The sequence below is a fragment of the Lissotriton helveticus genome, chromosome 1_1 (assembly GCF_964261635.1).
Source record: "Lissotriton helveticus chromosome 1_1, aLisHel1.1, whole genome shotgun sequence".
NCBI classification, from domain to species: Eukaryota; Metazoa; Chordata; class Amphibia; order Caudata; family Salamandridae; genus Lissotriton; species Lissotriton helveticus.
The window spans coordinates 1,283,574,100-1,283,598,081 of NC_136057.1; the positions used below are offsets into that span (position 1 = coordinate 1,283,574,100).

The 23,982-nt window shown below is 46.5% G+C and overlaps 1 protein-coding gene across 5 annotated transcripts in view; it reads right to left on the reverse strand.

Moving 5' to 3' along the window:
- Positions 1–23,982, reverse strand: part of CADPS2 (calcium dependent secretion activator 2) — a 2,489,915-nt gene that overhangs the window by 1,120,409 nt on the left and 1,345,524 nt on the right. For all 5 annotated transcript variants that reach the window (XM_078680818.1, XM_078680809.1, XM_078680789.1 and 2 more), the window contains exon 11: positions 19,955–20,158. In XM_078680818.1, the coding sequence (XP_078536944.1) occupies positions 19,955–20,158 (204 nt within the window). The remainder of the gene's footprint in view (positions 1–19,954; positions 20,159–23,982) is intronic.

The following is a 23,982-nucleotide window of genomic DNA, read 5'->3' on the forward strand; positions in this document are numbered from 1 at the left end:
GAAAATGAAATGGGACGTGTAAAAAGCCATCGCTACTGATATAGCCAAAACTTTATGGAGGGACAAGGATGGCACACTGTATGACCAGGGAGATAAGGCAGGGAAATTGCTTGGCTAGATAGTAGAGAGAGGGCGAATAGGTTGTTACCGGAACTGATAAGCCACTCGGGTGACAAGATAACAGATCCCCAGGCCATTGTCAATGAGTTCACAGACCACTACAAGGCAGTATATCAAAGAAGCTCAGATTTGCCAGAGGAAGACTCAAAAGCTCTTCTCACTGATATCAGTCTGCCCACATTGTCTGATGAGGAACGGCAAACATTAGATAGTGCCCTTACTGCTGACGAAATAGCGGAGGCGATAAGGAACCTTCAATCCGGAAAAGCCCTGGGTCCCAATGGCTTGCCCATCGAGCTATACAAACTAAGGCCAGAAAAGTTAGCCCCATGTCTTAAAGCCATGTTCAAGGAGAGTAGGGAACGAGGTCAACTCTCACAGGACCAGAAGGTAGAGACATTGGTCACTATACATAAGGAAGGAAAACTGAGAGACAAATGCTCATCATACAAGCCCAACTCCCTGCTGAATGCAGATCCCAAAATACTGGCAAAACTCCTGGCAAACTGCCCGACCCAGGTTACATGTAAATTGGTACTCGGGCTTCATGCCGCACTGAAATACTGTATTAACTTTGCGACAACTACATGGTGTGCTGGAAAGATTGGACATGATTCAGGAGGACACGGTAGTGGTTTCGCTAGATGCCACAATGGCCTTCAATACAATGGAATGGCCATACCGTTTGGCAGTCCTGGCAAAGTTGGGCTTAGGGCCCGGCTTCATCAGGTGGGTGAGGCTTTTCTACTCGGGCCCTCTGCCATAAGTGTTGGTCAATATTAAGAAATCAGAAGTATTCACTCTGGGCCGAGAGACCCACCGAGGCTGTTCGCTCTCGCCCTTACTCTTCGCTCTCTCCTTGGAGGCGTTAGCGGCATGGACACGCAGAGATCCAATGATCAGGGGACTCAAGTGGATGGAGGGATGGGAGGATCGCATCTCCTCATACGCTGATGACATTCTTCTATATCTTGCCTCCCCGAAAACTTCACTCCACATAGTACTAGACCTTTTCACAAACTTTAGGAAAATCTTAGGGTACAAGACCAATTGGAGCAAGTCCCTGCTCTATGTTCTCCATGGGAATCCTCCCTCCCCAACCAGAGGTTTCCCTATTCATATAACAAAATACGGGCTTCATATATCTAGGAATTTATATCACCTCTGACGCTAAACTCCATTATGAACGCAATCTCCTTCCCCCTTTGCAGTGACTGAAGTGGGATGTTGCGAGCTGGAGGTCATCGCCATTGTCACCGCTGGGAAGAGCAGCGCTCTTCAAAATGATGTCCTTGCTACGCTTCCTTTATGTCCTGCAGAACTCCCCGGATCTGGTCCCGGCTAGATATTTCAAGGAGATAGAGGGCCTCCAGAGAGAACTGCTGTGGGATGGCAGGTCCCGAATAGCTTTGCATAAATTCCCACTTGGATGGTACGAAGAAGGAATTGGGCTTCCATACATTAAGAAATATTATTGGGCGGCCCACCTCGCCGCCATAAATCATTGCACTTATTGTCTTGGGGACTACCCTGGGTATAGAATGGATAGATGGATACTCATTGGCGGAAACCACAACAAAGCGCTCTACTCCAGGCCCCAAAGGTATCCTGTAACGGGACCAACTAAACACTCAGTTCAAGTCTGGCACGCAGCGAACTGTAGCTTGGGGTGGGACAGGAAACTCACTCTAGCCACCCCACTATGGGACTCGGAACAATTGGGCAGCCTGGGGACGTCAATGGGATTTGACAAATGGGATCTCATTGGGTTATCAAAGATTGGGGACCTATGGGAAGGAGGCGAGGTGGTGACGTTTGCATTGCTTCAGCTCAAACACGAGCTGTTTGACACAGAATATTTCAGGTACTGGCAGGTCCGACATGCCCTCAGAACAAATCTGCCCATTAGAGGACAGGCTACTAGATGGCTACTTGCCAAAAAAAGCAATTTCCCTCACCTACCAAAAATTAATGAATAACTCGGCAGCCCCCCTGGGACCGATACGAGAGCGTTAAGAAAGGAAAGGGTTGGAGCTGGACAATGAGGAGTAGCAGGAAGTGGTGGCCTCCCTACGGGAAGTGGCGATTTCATCCAGGTTATGCCACGTCCAACTAAAAACTTTACATAGAGTCTATATCTCAGGATCCAGACTAGCGCAAATGGGTAGGATGACAGATGGCAAATGCAAGAGACTGTGTGGCCTAGACGGCACTTTTATGCACATTATATGGGAATGTGGGTGTGTCCAGACAAACTGTGGGTCACTCTGGGTCTAATGATAGCCAAAGGAAACACAGCACAATTGTGGGGGGCAGAAGTGTCGCCAAAACTCAAGGCCTGGAAGGCGGACACAGAGTGGTGCATGATCAGAGAAAAAACGGTATACATTGCATGTGGCTGCCCTAAAAAATGGACCGCTATTTGGGGCAAATGGAACGCTTATCGTGGACATATTTGTGCACCACCTGCTACCCCCTCCAGATGACAAGCCAGCCCCACCATAAAGACTTTAACTTGCCATTTCTCATTGAAAGGTGTTGTAAACTCAATAATTCCTGGATACTGGTGAAGTTTAAAATGAGTTTAATGTTGAGAAAAAGGTCTACACAGCACATCATCTGCCAGCAGTCTTCATCAGTCACAGTTGACCTCAAGCATTGGAATAATAACATTCCAGTAGCGGTGACATCACAAACCCATTGACATAGGCTCAACATAAAATCTCATTGAGTATAGCTTAACCCCTTCCACACTCATGACGAGCTGGGCTCGTCATGAGGTAGCCTCCTGCTACGCTCATGACGAGCCCAGCTCGTCATGTAACATGTGTTTTTGTTGCTTCCAGCATACAGCGGTAAAATGCATAGCATCGATGTGGTTAACATACATAGAGTTTTCTTAACATATTAAACAGCGCACCTAGAATATAACATACCTCCTTTTCTTTAACCATGAAACAAAAAACCAGAAAAGAAACAGTGCAAAGGAAATAAACAAAACAAAAAGAGGGATGGAGATAAATAAAATCACAAAACCTAAAAATGACTAAAACTATAAATCCCTAAACCTATGAGGAACCACCTTGACTCTTGAGCTTCTTCTATTCTGTATAAGGGAAGAAGATTGATGTGAAATTCTACCATCAGCACACTCAAAGACATTACTACTGGAACCACCTCCAGAACAGGATTTAACCTTGACAAACTTTGACACATTCCACCAATTACCTCCTACTACTTGAATAGAATTGTTACCAATTTTGATCACCTTAAGAGGATCACTAAACCTACCGCTTCCTTTCTTGTTATGCACAGGTTTTTTGATCCTTACAAAATCACCAACAACCAACGGAACAACTTTGACATTCCTTTTGTTATCAAACCACTCCTTTTCTTTATCTTGCATGACCACAACATTAGATTGCACACTGTCCATCATAGCTTCAACATCACACAAAGAGTGAAACCATTTGTTCATCCATCCAGGACAAAAACTTATGTTGGCTTTCCTCCCTCTCAAAACCTCAAAGGGACAAAACTTAGTACTGGAATGAGGAGTGGTTCTGTAAAACCACAACATACTATCTAACGAAGATAACACATCATGACATTCCTTGACAGCCAACTTGATGGTCTCTCCCACAACTCTGTTCATTCTTTCCACCAGGCCATTACCCTGTGGATAATAACTCCTGAGGTGCTTAATACCACTGGACTTTAGGAAACTTTGAAACTCATTACTCACAAACTAGCTTCCGTTGTCCGAAACAAGAAATTGGGGAAATCCTTCCCTCAAAAACACCTCCTTCATGAACTTAATAACGCTAGCAGCACCAGCTTCTCTAACCACTCTGATCTCAAGCCACTTTGAAGCATAATCTATCATAACAATGACAAACCTCATGTTCTGAGGTAAAATCTCATATGGACCCATTATATCCACACCTACTTTAATCCATGGGCCGTCCGGACACTCAACAGGAGATAGAGGAGGCGTATTGGCTTTGAGTGTCTTATCGGAAGAAGAGCACAACAAACAATTTTCAACAGAAGTCCTGATCTCATTGTCCATACTAGGCCACCAAAAATTCTCTCGAACTCGTCGTATAGTGAGTGAAATGCCCAGATGTCCATCATGAGATTCCTTGACAATTAATGACCGGAGAGAATGCGGAGGAATCAACTTGTCACACCTCATCAGTAAACCATCCTCTAACGAAATCTCAGACTTGACCTTCCAATAAGGCTGGAGTTCAGAAGAAAGAGCTTTCTCATTCGGCCATCCATTCGTTATGAACATACACACGTCTTGAAGAATCTTGTCTTCAGAAAAAGCCAATCTCCAATCATCCTCAGACCCAACCGCCAAAACAGGAATGTCCACCGAGGCCACAAAACAATCTTCTTCATCCTCATCACATAGCTCATGAAATCCAGTGCCTTCACTCAAAACAGAAGATTGAGGAAAGCATGACAAATAATCAGCTCTAACATTTTTACCCCCAGCTATGTGAGTAATATCAAACTGATACTGTAACAATTTACTAACCATTCTAGTGATTCTCGGGGTACAACATTTACTTGGACCTGACGATAATATAGATACAAGAGGTTTGTGATCTGTAACTAAATTGAAATGCCTCCCCCAAACATATGGGCGAAACTTGTCAATAGCCCACAAGCAAGCTAATAGTTCCTTTTCGATCACAGAGTAATGTTCTTCAGAACTTCTCAAAACTCTGGACGCAAATGCAACCGTACATTCTTGGTCAAAAGATCTTTGCGTGAGAATAGCACCTAAACCACTTTTGCACGCATCCACTGTAATGAAGCAAGGCAGTGCTGGGTCAAAAGGTGTCAGTGCATTGCTCTCCTTAAGAGCTTTTTTAACCTCCCTGAAAGCACAATCACAATCAGATGACCAAAGAAATTTTGAGGAACTTTTAAGGAGATTACTAATGGGTCTAACTATGGACGCATATTTGTACACAAATCTGGAATAATATTCCAATAGCCCCAATAAAGACTTGACTCCTGTTTTGTCACTGGGTACAGGGGCTTCCATAATGGCATCAATAAGACCTAGCCTGGGCTTGATGCCATCCTTAGATAAAAGATGGCCTAGATACTCTATTTCATCACATGGAAATTTACACTTCTCAATCTTTAATACCACACCATGCTTTTTGAAAATCTCAAGCACTCTCCTGATGATGTTGTCGTGAATTTCATTATCCTTAGCATAAATAAGAACATCATCTTGGAACACTAGAACTCCCTCCACACCCCTCAACATATTTTGCATAACCCTCTGAAAAACTGATGCCGCGGAGTCTAGCCTGAATGGCATCCTTTTATAACGGAACGTACCAAGAGGGGAGACAAAAGCAGTCAAGGAGCATGAATCTGCCAAGTCAAGCTTAGAAAAAACTCTTGCGCCTTTAATGCACGAGAACAAATCAGTTATTTTTGGCAATGGGTGTGAGTCGACCCAGATCTCCTTGTTGAGAGACCTGAGATCCACACACACTCTCAGTTTACCATCCCGTTTGCGGGCAACCACTAAGGGAGATAACCAGAGTGAAGAATCCGTAGGTTCAATGACCCCCTTCTAACAAAGAAGTAAGTTCCTTATCAAGATCTTCCCTGACACTAAACGGGACACTCCTAAGTTTGTGTTTAATAGGAGTGGCACCCTTTTTAACAATAATTTTGTGCTTAAAACCTGAGATCTTTCCTAGCTCATTACAGAAAACAGTGGGAAACTCATTGATCCATCTTGTGTTTGCTTTGTCACAAGTTATGAGCATAACTTGTTCTTTTGCCCCCGGTCTTAATTGCATACCAAACAACCCTTGGTGAAACCACCCTAGGATATTAAGTCCTTTAGCAGCCACATATATCTTCCCCCTGATCTTCCTGCCTTTGAATACTAAAAAAATCTTCAATGAAACCCATTAGTTCGATCTTCCGTCCTTCATAGGAGACTGGCGACCGATCAGGAGGAAAGAGATCTCTCTCTCCCCATGTCTCTTGGAACAGTTTTTGGGTTATCATAGTAATCCTGGCTCCAAAGTCAACTAATAAGTTTATAATTTTATCACCGACTCTGATCTCCAGAACAGGATCGACACATGTAGAGGGATCCCCAGTGAGTGGAATGTGAGACTCATCAGGATGACTGTGATCCCGGACAACAGAGACAATCTCATCTTCAGAATCATAATCATCGGACTCCAACACACAGGCCACAGATTTTTTTTTTTTTTAAACAGACACTAGCGAAATGACATGTTTTTTGCAGTAGTTACATGAGACGTTGAAAGCAGGACATTTTGAACCTTTAGTGTGAGGAGAACTACCACAACGTAAACAGATGTTAGAAGGTATGGTGCTATCAGATTTTTTTTTTTTTTTAAATTGGACCCACTTTTCTTGACAAATGGGGTTTTAGATTTGTTTATGGACCCACATAATTAATAGAATTAGAATCACCTGGTTTATCTTCCAATCCTTGAGACATATATTGGACGTTTCAATGCTTTTGGCTACCTTAATTGTCTCATCAAGAGGAGGATTATCCATGGACAGCAACTTTTGTCTGATATGCTTATCCTTACAGTTCCCAACAAATTGATCACGAATTAACTGTTCCGTAAAATTCTCAAATAAACATACAGACGCAAGTTTTCTGAGAACAGAGATGTAGTCATCTACGTCCTCACTATCAGATTGTTTTCTCTTGAAAAACGTATGCCTTAACACAATCACATTGGGCTGTTTATCAAAGCGAGCCTTGAGTTTAGCTACAGAGCACAGGTACTCATCCAATATTTCACCCCCATCAGATAGATCTGGTAAGTGCTTAAAAATTGATCTACCTTTGAACCCTAGAGAATGTAACAGAAGACACTTCTTCCTCTCTGGTCGAAACCTTGAGGCACCTATGGCATCTAAATATGTTTCAAAGGCATCAAACCAGATACCTTTGAGGACCCTACCGCCTTGTGTATGCGCGAGCTGGGGTGTGTTAAATGGTTGTTTATGAATTGAGCCATGAGGACAGAGAGCCTCGTGAGCTGCAGAACCCTCGGTGAGGGGTCATATTTTACCGAAAACTGTGCAGGTCATGGAGACGAATCTAGCTCTGGTTCATCCTCAGCAACATAGGTTTCTCCTGGCCAGGTCCAAGTTTAATTCAATACATCATCTTTTGGCATCCCCGTGTGTTTGGGCCTTGTCTGATGCTAGGTTGCCCTGCGGCTGCAACAGCAAGTCTCTGCAGTACACCCTGCATTTTGTAATGTTTTGCTATCATTATAGTTGGCCCAGGAAGCGTTTTTTAATTCCCCTGTTGATATATTTGAATTTCTCCCAAGTAAGGCTGGCTCTGACGTGTCTTCAGATGCTTCCCAATTAATGTGTTATTTTTACTGTATTAGCCATTCTGCGTGCCCTCTTGGTGTCCAGGAGGTCAAGACCAAATTAATTGATTTTCAGTTCTAGTCACTTAGTAGCTTCTGTATTACTGATCATTGTATTATGTACATTTTTAGTGTTCATTTTATAATAATGCTGTTTGTATTCTTTTATGACTGCAGGGAATTAATTTATCACATAAAGCTTACTTAGTTATTTAAATCATGAGTCACGGCTTGCCAAATGTGGACTGGGCTTTACGGGCAGAGATCCAAGGAAACTAAAAATTCATATGACTACTGAAACATCATGCTTAAAATGTAATAGCCTCTATTTGCTCATTAAGATACGGACGAATTTAGAGATTGTACCTCTGTCTGCTATAAAAAAAATACACAGTAAGTCTAACTTTCTAGCTGCTAGTGAAATCAAACAAATACTCTCTAGGTAGTTTGGCCTAAAAGAACAAATATTCAATCAGATTTGAAGTAACATCTTTTATCAATGAGAAACTTTGCTTCTCTGAACCCAAAACACTATGCTTATAAAACATTCTGCATGAGATAGACCAGATACTTTTATCTCCCTTTAAGGAACCTGCTTACTTGAGGCAAAGGAGCAATAAGCCATACCAAGAGTTTGAGGGACGGACTGCGTAGAAGGTTAACATTTAGCAACTGGGAATGTATTCCCCCCTTATAAGTCCCTACACTTAAAGAGGATCTCTTGGCAGGCTGTATGACTCTACTCACCTGTGGAAGGGATCAAAATGGGGTAGAAAGGTCTTTAAAGTATCAAGGCTGTCTGGCAGGGTAGCAGGCAGAGTTGAAACGGATTCTGAGACATGTGATGGCAGCCATGCTCACACCCTGAGTACAAGGCTAGCATTACAATGAAGGGGGTGTGAGGGTTTGACCATGGGGATTTGTTAGAGGTTGGTCACCAATGATATTCTAGCAAGTGTTTCAAAAACCTCTTCTACATCCATTTGTCCCTTACTACCACTTTGACACGCATAGAAGGATGAATCTCCTGCCTAATGCAGAATGTTTGTCTTCTATATGCTAAAAGAACATTAGAGGAGTTGTTACCTCCCTATGACTTCAATTTTTGCTATGTAATTTTAGATTAAGGAATTGGTCCAAAGAAATATTCTGAATATGCTTATAGGAACATCTAACCTGAAACCGGTCACAGGTTGCTTGTTTCCGTTACAGGAAAGAACTGGCTTGGCAGTTCGGGCAGGACTGTATCCATGAGGCACAGGGTCAAAACTGATTTGCATATAGCTGGGTCTGAACTAGGGTGGCGAAGTGAGCTAAAGAACGATGATGGATTCAACCCAGATCTGTGACTGGGGCTGGGTGTATGAAAAGTTTCAGCCCTCCATCCATCATCTCCTTGCGTTTGCTATAGGAACATTTTGACCTGCCTCTGCTAGGGAGAAATCTGGCTTTTGGTGAAGCGTACATCTTAGATGATAGTGTTTTGAATCTGAAAAAGTCTAGATACAGAAAAACTTGTGTACCAGAGAGCTCCACCAACAAAAGGTTCTCTACAACTTGTTTTCCGTGGAAGGAACGACTCCTATAGCACTCTTCGAGAAGTTAGAAGTTGAGATTAGTAATCAACTAACATGACTTTGGGAAGAGCCAGTTTACATATTGGAACCCTTGTGAAACCTTGTGAAGCTTTCTGTACTCTTTTAACTAACTTTGCTATGAGTCTTCTTTGAATATGTTTAGACCGAGGTTTCTTAGTGAATATGCTTGGTGTGATCTTGTACATGCGCAATCCTCAACCCAAATGACAGGGTAACATTTGCATTGCGTGGAGGTGAAATCCACGTGTTTCATGTTTTTTCATATTGCATTTTTTTTGCCATTACACCGTTGTGTATTTTCTCGCACTTTTTGCCCACACAAGACAGATTTCAGCAGAAAATATCTTGTACTCAGGCTAAAACCGCTGCTGAGATAACTTTTCTGCTTAATCCTGCCTTCTTCTGGCATACAGAATGATTTCTGGTCACCAAATATGCTCTACCTTTTAAATGTTATGCAAGATAGGTGTCAAGTAAATTTCATGGTATACATCTTACTTCACATAATTTTCAGAATACGGATGCATATTTCATGAAAAACAGTAACAACCAAGATTAGGTTTCCAAATCTCTGCCCCACTTTCTATGACCTAGCAGAGAAGCGCACTGTCCCTTTATGATTAGAATAAAGGCACATTAGAAAGCACTACTAGCTGGAGCTTGTGAAGCAGAGAAAATATTACAAAATGTTATACAGAGCATAGAGGTGATTTAAATGTATCAGCTAGGATGAGGATTACGTTTAATCCCAAATTGAAAAGCAAAAACGACTACCCTCTTAGGCTTCGAAATTGCAGAGCCTGCATCACCTAAACTTGGTTTCGGTTTACATACTTCAGCCATATGGCTTCCTCCTCAAACACCTCAAGGCACACCTCCTTAACCGATATAATTTGAATTATATCATGGCTTAGTTTTGGTGTGATCGGGTATGATCTTCCTTCCAATTACCTGGTCTGTCATCCTGCAAAAGTGTCTGAATCTTTTGCTACCGGCGGACCGTAAGCCCACCGGCGGACCGTAAGCCCACTTGCAATTGTCGTCAGGTTCAGGGGGAAATGGTGAGCGCATTGATTATTGGATATGGTTGGTTGTTCATAGGCAGTATATGTGTCTACTAGAGCCTTCAGTCCTTTGTACTTTTGTGTGATACATGTGTCTTCGTGGTTCCCTAGGCTCATGAACATCTTCTGCAACATTGTAGATCTTGCTCAGGGCTTATGAGCACAACTTTCTGTGGTAGAGAGAATACACAGGCAGCTTCATTTGTGAGTCCAATCTTCCAATCTGTCAAAAGGTATATCCCTCTGGGTTGTATGACGTTACCCCGCGTACATTGGTTAGTCCACTTCAGCAATTGCTTCAAGTGACAGCATTCCTCTCTTTCACAAGGAGGATATTCACGCACCAAGAAGTCGCTTTTTACCAATTTTGTATTGTTGGTGAGAAGGTGCTGACGTTTCTACACCATTTTGGATTATTGTGAATCCAGAAAGGTAAAAAGAAAACACAAAGAATAAAAGAGCCAATAAGCCAGAGGCTCGCCAGATTGCATTTTGTTTCAATGAAAACACCTGGAGTTGGCGCTTTGGACGTATTGTGGACGGGTATATATCATTTCTCCCTCTAGTGTCTCCCTAGTTTCTATCCCTCCATTCACAGTTCCCAGTCAGGGACTTCCGCTAATCTCATTAGCTACTCTGTATTCACATTCCCTTTTAGGATTGTGATGTCCTGCGGATGGATTCAGTAGTCTCTTAAACCTCTCCTGTGGCACTTCAAATTCACATCCACTCGCTGCGTTCTGCTATTTAATAGTTTACCGTGTACACCTAGAAGTAACTGCCCTTTCGTTTTCATCTTTTGCTCCACTTTCACTTACTTTTTAAGGCTGCTATTTAAAGTGGTCGAGTTCTTACAGTGATACTTTGGGCACACACTTCCCTGCCGTGCACAGAATGCATACTTTAGGCCACACTCATATTACATATCCCCTGCACTGTCACGCTCTATGTTCACTGTACATCGTTGCATTTTCAATGACTATCACTGCCCCATTTACTTTACCCTGGAAGTTATAGGCTGCACGCTGGACTTTGAGTGCACATTCCCCCATAACCTCCCCAACTTTATATTGGTAGTTACGAGCGCCATACTTTAAAGGGATATTGCAGCACTTAGAATTTTACATTAGAAGTTACATGCGCACTTTAAAAAACTGGTCCTCGCCCCACAGCACATTGGCGGTATATCCGGCTCCACAGTACTTTGTACTGGTAATTACGGGCTGCACCTTGAATGTAGTTGATTAGAAATGTGACATGCCTTGGAGGTGGAAGCCTCGGCTTGCTGGAACCAGAGAGGTACCGAAGTGCGTCAACTTGTCACTTCATGCATATGAAGTGAACTGTGACCACCCCCGAGTGACGAGTCCAAGGCCTGCCCCGAGTTATCATGCCTCTGGCGCCGAGCTCGGGCACCTGAGCATATGCAATTTGCCCGGCCCAGGCCAGGACACGAGAAGAGAAGGGAAAGGAAGGGAAGGCTGGAAGAATGAGAGCAGTGGAGGGTGCAGGGCCGCTTTAACGTAATCCTTGAATTCAAGTGGAGCCCAGCGGGAGTCGCAGCTACCACGTCGGTGACTGTCACGTCACGCGACCCGTAAGTCCACGACCCATCAAAATAAAGCAGCGATGGTAATGGCTTATCATGTCTGTTACTTACAATTACTTGTGGTGGTGGGCGGCTGGGCACTGGCCTGCCTGTCTGCCTTTATTTGATAGGTGGCCTAGGCTTGCTGCTACTGCCTGCACTACGACGTCGTTGGTCCGGGCTAACCACCTCAACCGCTGATGACTCGTGGTGGGGTGCGTGCGGGTGTGCCGGGCAGGCGTGGCATTTGGGGAAAAATCTTGCACGCTGCCTGCCGCACAGCTTATCCCCACAAAGCACTGCATTTACCCCGCATGCTTTTACCCCGCAGTTTTTAATCAGCAAAATCTTTCACAACGCAGGGCTTTACAGCACAATCAATTACAATGCCTTACCTCCTCGTCCTGTCTTCCTCGCCACAGTAATATACATATGAGCCTCCGGCTCCACACAGAACTCCAAGTAAAATAAAAGAGCAGCGCTCTAGTCTCCCCTCCCTCCTCCAATATGGCCCCAGAGGCTTCCTCCAATCACATAAAAGGACACATAACAAGCAGCCCAGCCTGTTCTTTTTTTCTGCACTTCTCCGAGTGCTGTGTCTTCCCTGCTGGTCAGGTGAGTGGGGCTGGGTTCCTGCTTTAGCAGTTCCCTGTGTCCTGTGGTATCTAGTTGGGGGACGTTAGTTTTGCTGTGTGTGCTGACTACTGTTCGTGGTTATTGTGGTCGTTTCATGTGCTTTGTTTTTTAAAAGTTTTTGTCTCCCCCTTCTATTGCCTAGCTGCCTCGTGTCCTGCTTCAGCGGACTGGAGTGGTTTCTGTTTGCGGCTGGTTTGTTTTTCAGGACGCCTTGGGTCCTGTTTGCCGTTTTTGTTTTTCTTGCCTTTCCCGACCGTGCGTCCTGCTGAGCGGACGTTGCGCGGCCGGGTGCGGGATCTCTTGGAGCCGGAGGCTTCTTTGTATGTTCCCTTACCTTCTGACTCGTACCGGAGTGGTTTCCTGCCTCGTGGTGTCTCTGCGCGGCTGGAGACGCCTTCGCGGGTTGCCGCGATGCGGTCTGTGCCTCAATTTTTTTACCTCTCCCATTTGGGTGCGCGCGGTTCTTCCGGCTGCATTTCTAGCCTTCGGCTGGGTTCGAGGTGGGATTGGTTTGGTTGCTTAGCAACCTCGGGTCCTATTTTAACGGGCTGTTCAGTGTTTTGCCTGTGTTTGTGTTTTCTTTCACTTACATGGCTGGCTGTCATGGATCTTTCATCTGGTATTGGGGCTCCTGCTTCTTTGGACGTAGCTTCCAGTTCGGGGGTGCAAGTTCCTTCCATGGAGGTTTTGCAGCAGATGATAAATTCTGCTGTTTCTGCTGCTTTGCAGGGTCTTGTTCCTATCCCTCCTACTAAAAAGGCGAGAGTTGATGGCGCTGAGGCTGATGCTGATTCAGAGATTGAGGAGGAAGTTGATGTCAGGGGTCGCTTTGTGCAGGGAGCCGACCTGAAGGAGGTGCTGGGTCACATTCGCGAAAACTTGGTGTTCCCTGCTTCTGTGGTGCCTCTGGAGGACGATCTGTTTTCGCAATATCATCGTCCTGAGCCGGATTCTTTGCCTCTCCATTCCTCTGTCTTGAAGGTCCTGGAGAATGAATGGAAGGATGTGGACAGAGGTTCCTTTCCTCGTTTCTTGAGTAAGAGGTACCCTCTTCAGGATTTTGCGGTCAAATTCCCTGCCTCCGTGAAGGTTGACTCTTTGTTGGCGAGCATGTCTTCACATGGGTCCGTTGTCTCGGAGGACTCTTCTCCTGCTGACCCGGTTGACCGCAAGGTGGATTGTGCTGTGAAGCGCACTTTTGCAGCTGCTAATTTTTCTATCAGGGCTGCGGCCTATTCCTCTTACACTATCCAGTCCTTACTAAAGGATTTTCAGTCTCTGTCGGAGTTGTTGGACCAGGGGGAGGATGTTTCTTCTACCCTGGCGATGATGGAGCAGCAGGTTCGTCTGCTGTCCGATGTCTCCTTTGATTCGCTGGGGGCTGCTGCTTCTGCGGCCGGATCCTCTGTGGCTGCGAGGCGTCAGTTGTGGCTCCGCTCCTGGAAGGCTGATGCTGCCCAGAAAAACTTGCTTATGAAAATCCCTTTTTCGGGGGTTAGACTTTTTGGTTCCTCTCTTGACGACATGGTGAAGAAGACGGCGGAGGACCGTAAACTGCTTGCTCATGACCGTCCTGGCAGGTTCCGTGCCTTTGGTTCTCAGCGGTCTTTTGGTACCTCGAAGAGGGGTCGGGCAGGTCAGCCCTTTCGTGGACGGGGGCGTGGCCGGGGTGCTCCCTCCTTTGATAAGTCCCGGTTCTCCGGAGCTTCTGCCTCCTCCGCTCCCGCTTCCAAATCATGACTGGATCGCTGCTGGTGTGGGTCCGGTTGGGGGTCGGCTCACTTGCTTCCTGGACTCTTGGCGGGAGAATGTGTCGGACCAATGGGTGCTTCAGGTGATCTCGGAGGGTTTGCGCATTGGATTTGCCCGGACACCCCCAGACTGTTTCAGGGCCACTCCTTGTCCGAGAGATCCTGTGAAACGATTGGCGCTTTTGGACGGCATTGCGTCCCTGTTGGTCAAGAAGGCGATCGTTCCTGTGCCCGGCGATCAGTTGGGGCAAGGGGTGTATTCGATACTTTTCCTAGTGTCCAAGCGCACCGGGGATCTTCGGCCGGTGATGGACCTGAAGTGGGTGAATACTTTCATCCCTCACCAACGGTTCAAGATGGTTTCCCTTCCCTTGATCCTTCCTCTGATCTCTCTGGGGGATTTCCTTGCATCGCTGGACCTGAAGGATGCTTACCTTCATGTTCCTCTTCATCCAGACTTTCGGAAGTTTTTCCGGTTTTGTGTGCAGGGTCGTCATTACCAATTCCAGGTATTGCCTTTTGGGCTCTGCTCTGCTCCCCGGATCTTTACTAAGGTTCTGGCTCCTCTTATTGGACATTTGCATGGTGAGGGAGTTAGTGTTTTTCCTTATCTGGACGACATTCTAATTTCTGCTTCTTCTCTTCCTAAGGCGGAGTTGCATGTCCGGAAGGTGTGCCATGTCCGGGAGCATCATGGGTTCCTCGTGAATGTGCCGAAGTCCTCCCTGGTTCCAGCTCAAGAATTGACTTTCATTGGGGCTCTGTTCGAGACTCAGTTGGGGATGGTGTTCCTGCCCCCTCCCCGTGTTTTGTCCCTGATGTCTGCTGTTCGTTCCCTGTTGGTGGGGGTTTCTCATCCTGTGAGCCTGTGGTTACGAGTTCAGGGTCTGATGTCGGCTTCATTGTTGACGGTGCCGTGGGCTCGCCTCCATATGTACCCGGTGGTGTCCCACATTTTATCGCTTTGGGACCCCTGTTCCCTAGATATGGATGTTCTGGTTCCTATGTCGGAGGAGGTTCGGGTGGTCCTGGGTTGGTGGTTGGACGTGGGTCATCTGTCCAAGGGCCGCCCTTTTCTGATTGTTCCCACCCACGTGGTCACTACCGATGCCAGCCTGCTGGGATGGGGTGCTACTCTGGGGGTTTCGGCGACTCAAGGGATTTGGCCTCAGTCGGTTTTGTCGTGTTCCTCCAACTACAAGGAACTGAAGGCCGTCCTTCTGGGTCTGTTGGACTTCTCGGATCTTGTTCGGGGTCACCACGTGCAGATCCGGACGGACAATCAGGTTGTGATGTCTTATGTGAACCATCAAGGGGGGTGCAGGGTTCGCTCCCTCAGTTGCCTGGCTCGTCGGATTGGTTCTTGGGCGGAGGTGCATCTGGAGTCCCTGTCTGCCATCTACCTACCTGGTGCGGAGAACACTGTGGCGGATTGTCTGAGCCGGGTGTTTCCTTCCATGGGGTCCTTGTCTCTCACGAGGTGGATGTTCAGGAGGTTGCGGGTGATGTTTGGTTGTCCGATTGTGGACCTGTTTGCCTCCCAGGACAATGCCCAGACCCGTTGTTTTTGCACGATTATGCCTTGCCAGGATGCCTGGAGGGTGGACGCCCTTTCGTTCCCTTGGCCGGAGGGTCTGCTGTATGCATTTCCCCCTGTTCCCCTGCTTCCAGCTGTGTTACAGAAGATCAAGAGGGAGGGGTCGTTGGTGCTTCTGATTGCTCCTTGTTGGCGGCGTCGCCCTTGGTTTCCCCTTCTGAGGGAATTGGCTGTGTCTCCGGGGTGGCCCTTGCCGTTCGTGCCGTACCCTCTGATGGGTCCTCTTCTTCCTCTGCCTGTGTTCCGTTCCCTGGGTCTGCGGGCCTGGCTCTTGAGAGGGAGTCTCTGATGCGTGAGGGTTGTTCGGTGGCTGTGGCTGGTGTCATTCAGCAGTCCCGGAGGCCTTCTACGCTTAAGTCTTACGCCAAGCATTGGGATCATTTTGCTTCTTGGTGTGTTGTTCATGGGCTGACGTTGGATTCTTTGGATCCGGCTCGCATTCTGGACTTTCTGAACGATGGGTTTGTGTTGGGATTGGCCATTTCGACCCTTCGGGCTCAGTGGGCCGCCATTCGGGCTTTTCATGTCCTGCCTTTGGTTTCCATTTCTCCGTTGGTTGCTCGACTTTTTAAGTCTCTTTCTTTCCAGCGACCACGTCCTATCATGTGTCCTCCTCCTTGAGACCTTCCTTTGGTTTTGCGTTCCTTGCAGTTGGCTCCTTTCGAGCCTTTGGAGTCTGTGGACCTGAAGTTTTTGACTCTCAAGGTGGTGTTTCTGGTGGCGATTGCCTCTGCCAGGCGTGTAGAGGAGTTGGGTGCTTTCCTTCGTTCTGCCCCGTTTTTGTTGGTTTTGGCGGACCGTGTGGTCTTGCGCCCTCATCCCACTTTTGTTCCTAAAGTGGATTCTTTTTTTCACCGGTCTGCCGAGGTGGTTCTTCCGGTTCTGTGTCCTGATCCCTCCTCGGCTGAGGAGTCCCTTTTGCACCTCTTAGATGTTCGGCGTGCCTTGCTGATTTACATATCTCGCACTTCTCCCTTTTGTAAGGTTGACTGCTTGTTTGTTAATTATGGTTTGTCGCGTCAGGGTATGAAGCCCTCCCTGTCCACGATCAGTCGGTGGATTAAGGAAGCCATTCTTTTGGCTTATGCTTCGGTCTCTGTGGTTCCATCTCTTCCTATTCAGGGTCGTTCCACCAGGTCGGTTGCTGTTTCCTGGGCTTCTTTCAAAGGGGTGTCTATGGAGGATGTTTGCAGGGCTGCTACGTGGTCTTCTCCGCATACCTTCATGTCCCATTACCGCCTCCAGATTGGGGGTGGGGGTTCTGTTTCGTTTGCCTCTTCTGTTTTGACTGCTGGGGTGCCTTAAGAGGTTGTCCATTTTTTGGGTTGTTGTGCCTCTGTATATTAAAAATATGTTTCGCTGCACTGATGATGTGGTCTGTTTTCCTTACATGAAGCTGATTGCTTTGGTATCGGCTCATATGTATATTACTGTGGCGAGGAAGACAGGACGAGGAGGTAATGCCCCGGTTACTTACCGGTAATCTTCATTACTCCGAGTCCATGTCTTCCTCGCCACAGTATAGTTTCCCTTCCCTCCCGGCCCTGGTGGTGGCTTCATGTCTGCGGCTTGGTTTTTTCAGGCTGGGCTGCTTGTTATGTGTCCTTTTATGTGATTGGAGGAAGCCTCTGGGGCCATATTGGAGGAGGGAGGGGAGACTAGAGCGCTGCTCTTTTATTTTACTTGGAGTTCTGTGTGGAGCCGGAGGCTCATATGTATATTACTGTGGCGAGGAAGACATGGACTCGGAGTAATGAAGATTACCGGTAAGTAACCGGGGCATTCCACATTACAAAGCAATTACTATTCTAACTCCAGGGGGGCGTTACTTTTAGAATGCGTTGTAACAGTTTGCGGTGTAAAGCTCAGCGCTGTAAAAGTTTTTGCGGAGTAACAAATGCGAGGTAAAGACATGCAGAGTAAAAAATGCGGGTAAAGGGTGTTCCCTATCCCTTTGCCATCCTACTCCGTGCTTACCACAGATGGCAGCAGCTTGTGTTGTAGGGCAAAACTAGATCACCTAACCGCAGGGTCATAGGGTACACTAATTCATTTGGAGGGAGATGGTGTGCACAGGGTGCTGTAGAGTTTTTCAACGGTGACAAGGGCAAGGATAGCTGTGGTTAGCACAGACACAGTGAACAAAGTTTATCGGAATTGTAAGTGCAGGATGAAATCTTGGCTTCTGTAGCTTTTGTTATCTCAGATAGTGTAATGGGCAGAGTCTATTGTGGTGTCCCTTAAGGTTGTGCATATATGTGGTTAAGCCTCATTCATCAGCACATGCTGAGCCTGATGGACTGCCAGTTTGGATCTCCACTTGTGGATTTGTTTGCCAACAATTCAGTACCTTAATTCCTCAGATTTTCTGGAGCTTCCCCATATTAGGATGCAAAGGTGACAGATGCTGTACTGAGTCCACCACTGTTGGGGCTCATGTTTGCCTTTTTGCCCTTTCACTTCATTCTCCATGTCTTGACAAAACATCAGCAGGAGTGGGCTCTTTTGTTAGAGGTTCTTATTTTCAGCGTCAGAAACTCTGTTTACCTCTCCTTTGTCACATGGCAGACACAGTTTTCGGTCCAGCAGCCAGTTTCCCTTTGCCTTCCTATGCTGGAGTGTACCTTCTGCCTCTGTCAAAGGTGGCCAGTGTGGAGGCTGAAAGGGCTAGAACCTTATCTACCAAGGCCCCTCTAGTCATGCGTCCCAGAGGACACTGGGCATCTTTTCCTAAATGGAGTGAATTTAGGCTGCTGTCTCGGCTTCATTGTGACCATGAGTTGGTGCTTCAGTTACTGCAAGAGGATTTTAACATGGCGAGGTCACTGACCCCAGTGTTTTTAGTGGAACCCTAAACATGCCCAAGGATCCTTGGGTTGGTCTTTTATCAATTGAATCCTTGGCAAAGGTGCTATTGTGGGATTTCATCTCATAGAAACAGAAGGTCTGGGTTTTTGCCATTCCCTAGGATGCACCAGTGCCTTTTTAGGCTGAATGAAAAAAACGTATTTAACCCTCCAGGTTTTATTTTAATGGCTATGCCACTGATTATCGGCTGGGCAATTGGAATGTCTGCTGTGTCGTACCCTGTGCTTGAGGTTTTTTTGAAGATCGCTTGGACGTGGTCTTGAGTATGGGGTTACTCCCTAAAGTTAACTCTCTCTTTCACTGGAACCAAGAGGTGGTTCTTCCTTTTTTGCTCGAATCCATCTTCCAATGTGGCAGTACAGTTGCATTCACTGAACGTGAGGGCTGCCAGTGCCATCCTTCACACGTATGTTGAGTATAGATTAGGCGTTTGCCTTCTTACCAGTGTTGACATAGCTAAAAGCAAGTCCTCCACTGAGACCTTGAGATGTGAGGTGAAGGTTGTGATTTACCTTGCATGGAACCAGAATGGGTTTTCCATCCAGGGTTGTTCTGTAAGAAGTAATGTGCTTTCATTGCTCAAATTTGTATTCCATTACAGCCTTGATGTAGCAGAGGAGACTGGACTTGTATTTGGTACCTGTGTATTTTCCGGTTATGCCACGCCTTTTGATTGTTCACAGGTAGCCTTGCTCTAGAGAGTTTTGGTTGGCATTGCTACTGTCTGCTGCTGTGTTTTTTTGGGGGCCTCAGGATAACAAAAAAGACATACCGATTTGGTACAGCCGATGCAAGGAACAGTATGAGGAAGAGGAGGGGGCTGTAATAGCTGGATGTTTTTATCGATAATCTTAATTGTACCAATTCTCCCTTCCTTATCATTCATTCTTATTTCATCCTGGTATGGTCAGGAAGTTCTTTTGACGCAGGTATGCATAATGGCCCCACCAGTGGGCAGGGAAGGTAAGGAAACAACAAGGAAGGGGCTTAATTTTAAGGAAACCTGGATATGGGGTGTGAGTCCAGGGAGGTGGGCCCTTCCCTCATCAGGCAAGGACTGGAATGAGGAAGTGAACATCAAAGTAATAAAGATTACTGGTAAGTAATCCAGACATTCATCTTGTAAAATAATCTCACAGAACAATCAACTCAAGCCACATCAGAACACGAAAGCCTCTTCTCAAGGCAAATTATAAGCAGAGCATGCACATGGTTTTGAACATTTGCTGTGTGAAGCAAAGGGACACTGTACAAAAAGGGTCAGCAGAAAGCCACATCAAGATATTATAAGAAATAATAAACCCTCACAAAGTTGCACCGCTTCCAGTTGCACATTCATTCCTTTGGGGTTCATCTTTTGGGCCTGACTGGATGGGATTGGTTTGTAGGACTGGCCAGTGGCTCGGTACATGGCTTGTACCCACAGGATCCGATCCTGGTCATCATCGCTGGCAAAAATAACGGTGTCGCCTTCTTTAAGAGCATTAAAGAACATTCGTCCACCTTGAAGACCTGCACAGGGGGAGAAGAGGCGTATCATAAATACAGCACTGCAGTACAACAGCATGCCCAATACCAGAGAAATATGAAAATAAGCAGCACAAGAGAGGGAATAGTGCAAGGCTGCCTCAAGGCACCCAAGGCTGGACTCGAAACCGAAACCGGCCCTGGCAAACACCTCAGCCGGCCCGCAGGGCAGAGGGGTGCAGCAAGCTGTTTGCTAGGGCCGGTTTCTGCCGATTTTGTTGCAGGGGCCGATATTGCCAGCCCTCAGTAACATAAACGGCCCACAGGGGCGAGGCCCAAAACCGGCCCCCACCCTGGCGGCCAACCCCGGAAAAACACCTGGTGCCCGCTACACCCAGTCCGGTCCTGAGTGCACCTTAACTTAAATGCTTTCAAATACAAAATTCCTAAGAAAAAAATAAAGATGAAACACGGTGTAAAAAATCATATATTATGACAAACAAGAAATATCGGCGTTTACTGTGTTCTATAAGACTGCTTCCCTTTTCCCTTGTTGAGCAGGAAATAAAAGGAGCTGTCCCCACACAAACTAATTAGCCCCTACAGTGTAAGGAAACTGTAGTTGGCAGGTGCTCCCAAACGTAAAGCTGAAGTGATGTATCGGGAGCAACAACCAACCAGGAACCGCTGAAGAACACTGACACATGAATGAACCTATGGCAAATAGCAGGCAGCAATATACGCCTATACTGAAAAAAATAGCTCTTGCAGACAGCGAATGTGTGCTGACACTCAACCTAAACATAGATTGACAAACCCAAAAGAGCTATTTGGCTGTGTCAATGTTTTTTTAGCCATAATGAAAAGGCCAGCCTTGACTGCGCCACTTTTTATTTCTTTTTACTTTCAACCACGTTGCTGTAAAACATAGGTAAATGCAAAAAGAATGCAGAACAATGTCATACATTCACCCCAGTACAGAGATCTGGGTCTAAATCCATCGTTTTTTGGTCACCATGCCATTCCAGTTTGAACCCAGCCATATGCAAATCAGTCATATGCAAACCATCCTAAGACCTGTTTCGGGGTTACACCCCTCTTCAGCCAGGATAGCTTGATTCCAGTGTCATGGAGAGCACGGGACTCACGTCTGAGCATACACGTCCCAATAGGGGTGAAAAATGCAAAAACAACAGTTGATGGACCGAATACAGAACAATGTCATTCACCCCAGTACAGAGATCTGGACCTAAATCCATCGTTTTTTTTGCTCACCATGCCATTCCAGTTTGAAACCAGCCATATGCAAATCAGTCTGACCCTGTGCCTCATGGGAACAGTCCAGCCCGATCTGCAAGCCAGGCCCTCCCTGGACTGGAAACAAGCATCCTAGGACTGGTTTTGGGGTTTCACCGCTCTTCAGCCAGGATAGCTTGATTCCAGTGGCATGGAGAGCATGGTACTCACGTCTGAGCATACCCGTCCCACTCGGGGTGACAAATGCAAAAACAACAGTTGATAGACAGAATACAGAACAATGTCATACATTCACCCCGGTACAGAGATCTGGGCCTAAATCCATCGTTTTTATGCTCACCATGCCATTCCACTTTGAACCCAGCCATATGCAAATCAGTCTTGACCCTGTGGCTCATGGGAACAGTCCAGCCCAAACTGCCAAGCCAGGTCCTCCCTGGACTGGAAACAAGCATCCTAGGACTGGTTTCGGGGTTTCACCCCTCTTCAGCCAGGATAGCTTGATTCCAGTGGCAGATCTATTGACTGGGGGTGAGTGTTTGATTTGCTCAAACGCTCCGTCCATCATCCCCTTTGGGATCGCTTTGTTCGCCCTAAGTTGGCAGGGTATGCCTTGACTTGGGTCCCTTGCTCACTTTGACACTGGATTTAAGATAGCCTGGCTGATGAGGGTTGGAAACCCGAAACGGGTCCTAGGATGCTTGTTTCCAGTCCAGGGAAGACATGGCTTGGTAGTTCGGGCTGGACTGTTCCCATGAGGCACAGGGTCAGACTGATTTGCATATGGCCATGTCTGAACTTGGCTGGTGGACTGAGCTAAAGAATGATGATGGATTAAACCCAGATGTTTGACTGGGGGTAAGTGTTTGATTTGCTCAAACGATCCATCCATCATCCCCTTTGGTATCGCTTTGCTCGCCCTAAGTTGGCAGGGTATACCCAGACGTGGTTCCCCTGCTCACTTTGCCACTGGATTCAAGATAGCCTGGCTGATGAGGGTTATGAACCCGAAACCGGTCCCAGTATGCTTGTTTCCAGTCCAGGGAAGACATGGCTTGGCAGTTCGGGCTGGACTGTTCCCATGAGGCACAGGGTCAGACTGATTTGCATATGGCCATGTCTGAAATGGGGTGGCTGAGTGTTTGATTTGCTCAAACGCTCCGTCCATCATCCCCTTTTGTATCGCTTTGTTCGCCCTAAGTGTGGCAGGGTATGCTCAGACGTGAGTCCCTTGCTCACTTGGCCACTGGATTCAAGATAGCCTGGCTGATGAGGATTATGAATCCGAAACCGGTCCCAGGATGCTTGTTTCCGGTCCATGGAAGACATGGCTTGGCAGTTCGGGCTGGACTGTTCCCATGAGGCACAGGGTCAGACTGATTTGCATATGGCCATGTCTGAAATGGGGTGGCTGAGTGGGCTAAAGAATGGTGATGGATTAAACCCAGATCAGTTTACTGGGGGTGAGTGTTTGATTTGCTCAAACGCTCCGTCCATCATCCCCTTTTGTATCGCTTTGTTCGCCCTAAGTGTGGCAGTATATGCTCAGACGTGAGTCCCTTGCTCACTTAGCCACTGGATTCAAGATAGCCTGCCGGATGAAGATTATGAATCCGAAACCGGTCCCAGGATGCTTGTTTCCGGTCCATGGAAGACATGGATTGGCAGTTCGGGCTGGACTGTTCCCATGAGGCACAGGGTCAGACTGATTTGCATATGGCCATGTCTGAAATGGGGTGGCTGAGTGGGCTAAAGAATGGTGATGGATTAAACCCAGATCAGTTTACTGGGGGTGAGTGTTTGATTTGCTCAAACGCTCCGTCCATCATACCCTTTGGTATCGCTTTGTTCGCCCTAAGTTGGCAGGGTATACCCAGACGTGGGTCTACTGCTCAGTTTGCCACTGGATTCAAGCTAGCCTAGCTGATGAGGGTTATGAACCCGAAACCGGTCCCAGTATGCTTGTGTTTGGTCCAGGGAAGACATGGCTTGGCAGTTCGGGCTGGACTGTTCCCATGAGGCACAGGGTCAGACTGATTTGCATATGGCCATGTCTGAACTGGGGTGGTGGAGTGAGCTAAAGAATGATGATGGATTAAACCCAAATCTGTTGACTGGGGGTGAGTGTTTGATTTGCTCAAACGCTCCGTCCATCATCCCCTTTGGTATCGCATAAAACATAGATAAAACATTTGTTTTTACAAAGTCAATAGATTTTGTGTAGGCGAGACCTATAGCCTTTGCTCATGCTTGTTTTAATTTACATATTTCTTGCAGTGAAGTGTATGTGACATTATGTTTTCTTTTTTACATCTTTTTATTTTTGTGTTCACAAATTAACTATCGTGTCATTTTGCCGATACCAAACCTACAGACTTTGTCACTATTTTTTCTTTTCCAAAAAGAGATAGTTGGCTGGAAGTGCAGTCTAATAGAGCGGTGAAGCAGTCGGCTGCCAAACATGTGACAAATGTGCGGCCATTCACAGTTTGAAAGTGTAGGTGGAATAAACACACTGCTCCGCGGAAGTTTATGAAATGTTTATACAGCGACTCACACTGTTCTTATGAAGTGCAGTGTATCTAAAATTAAACCAGAGTGCAAAATACAGA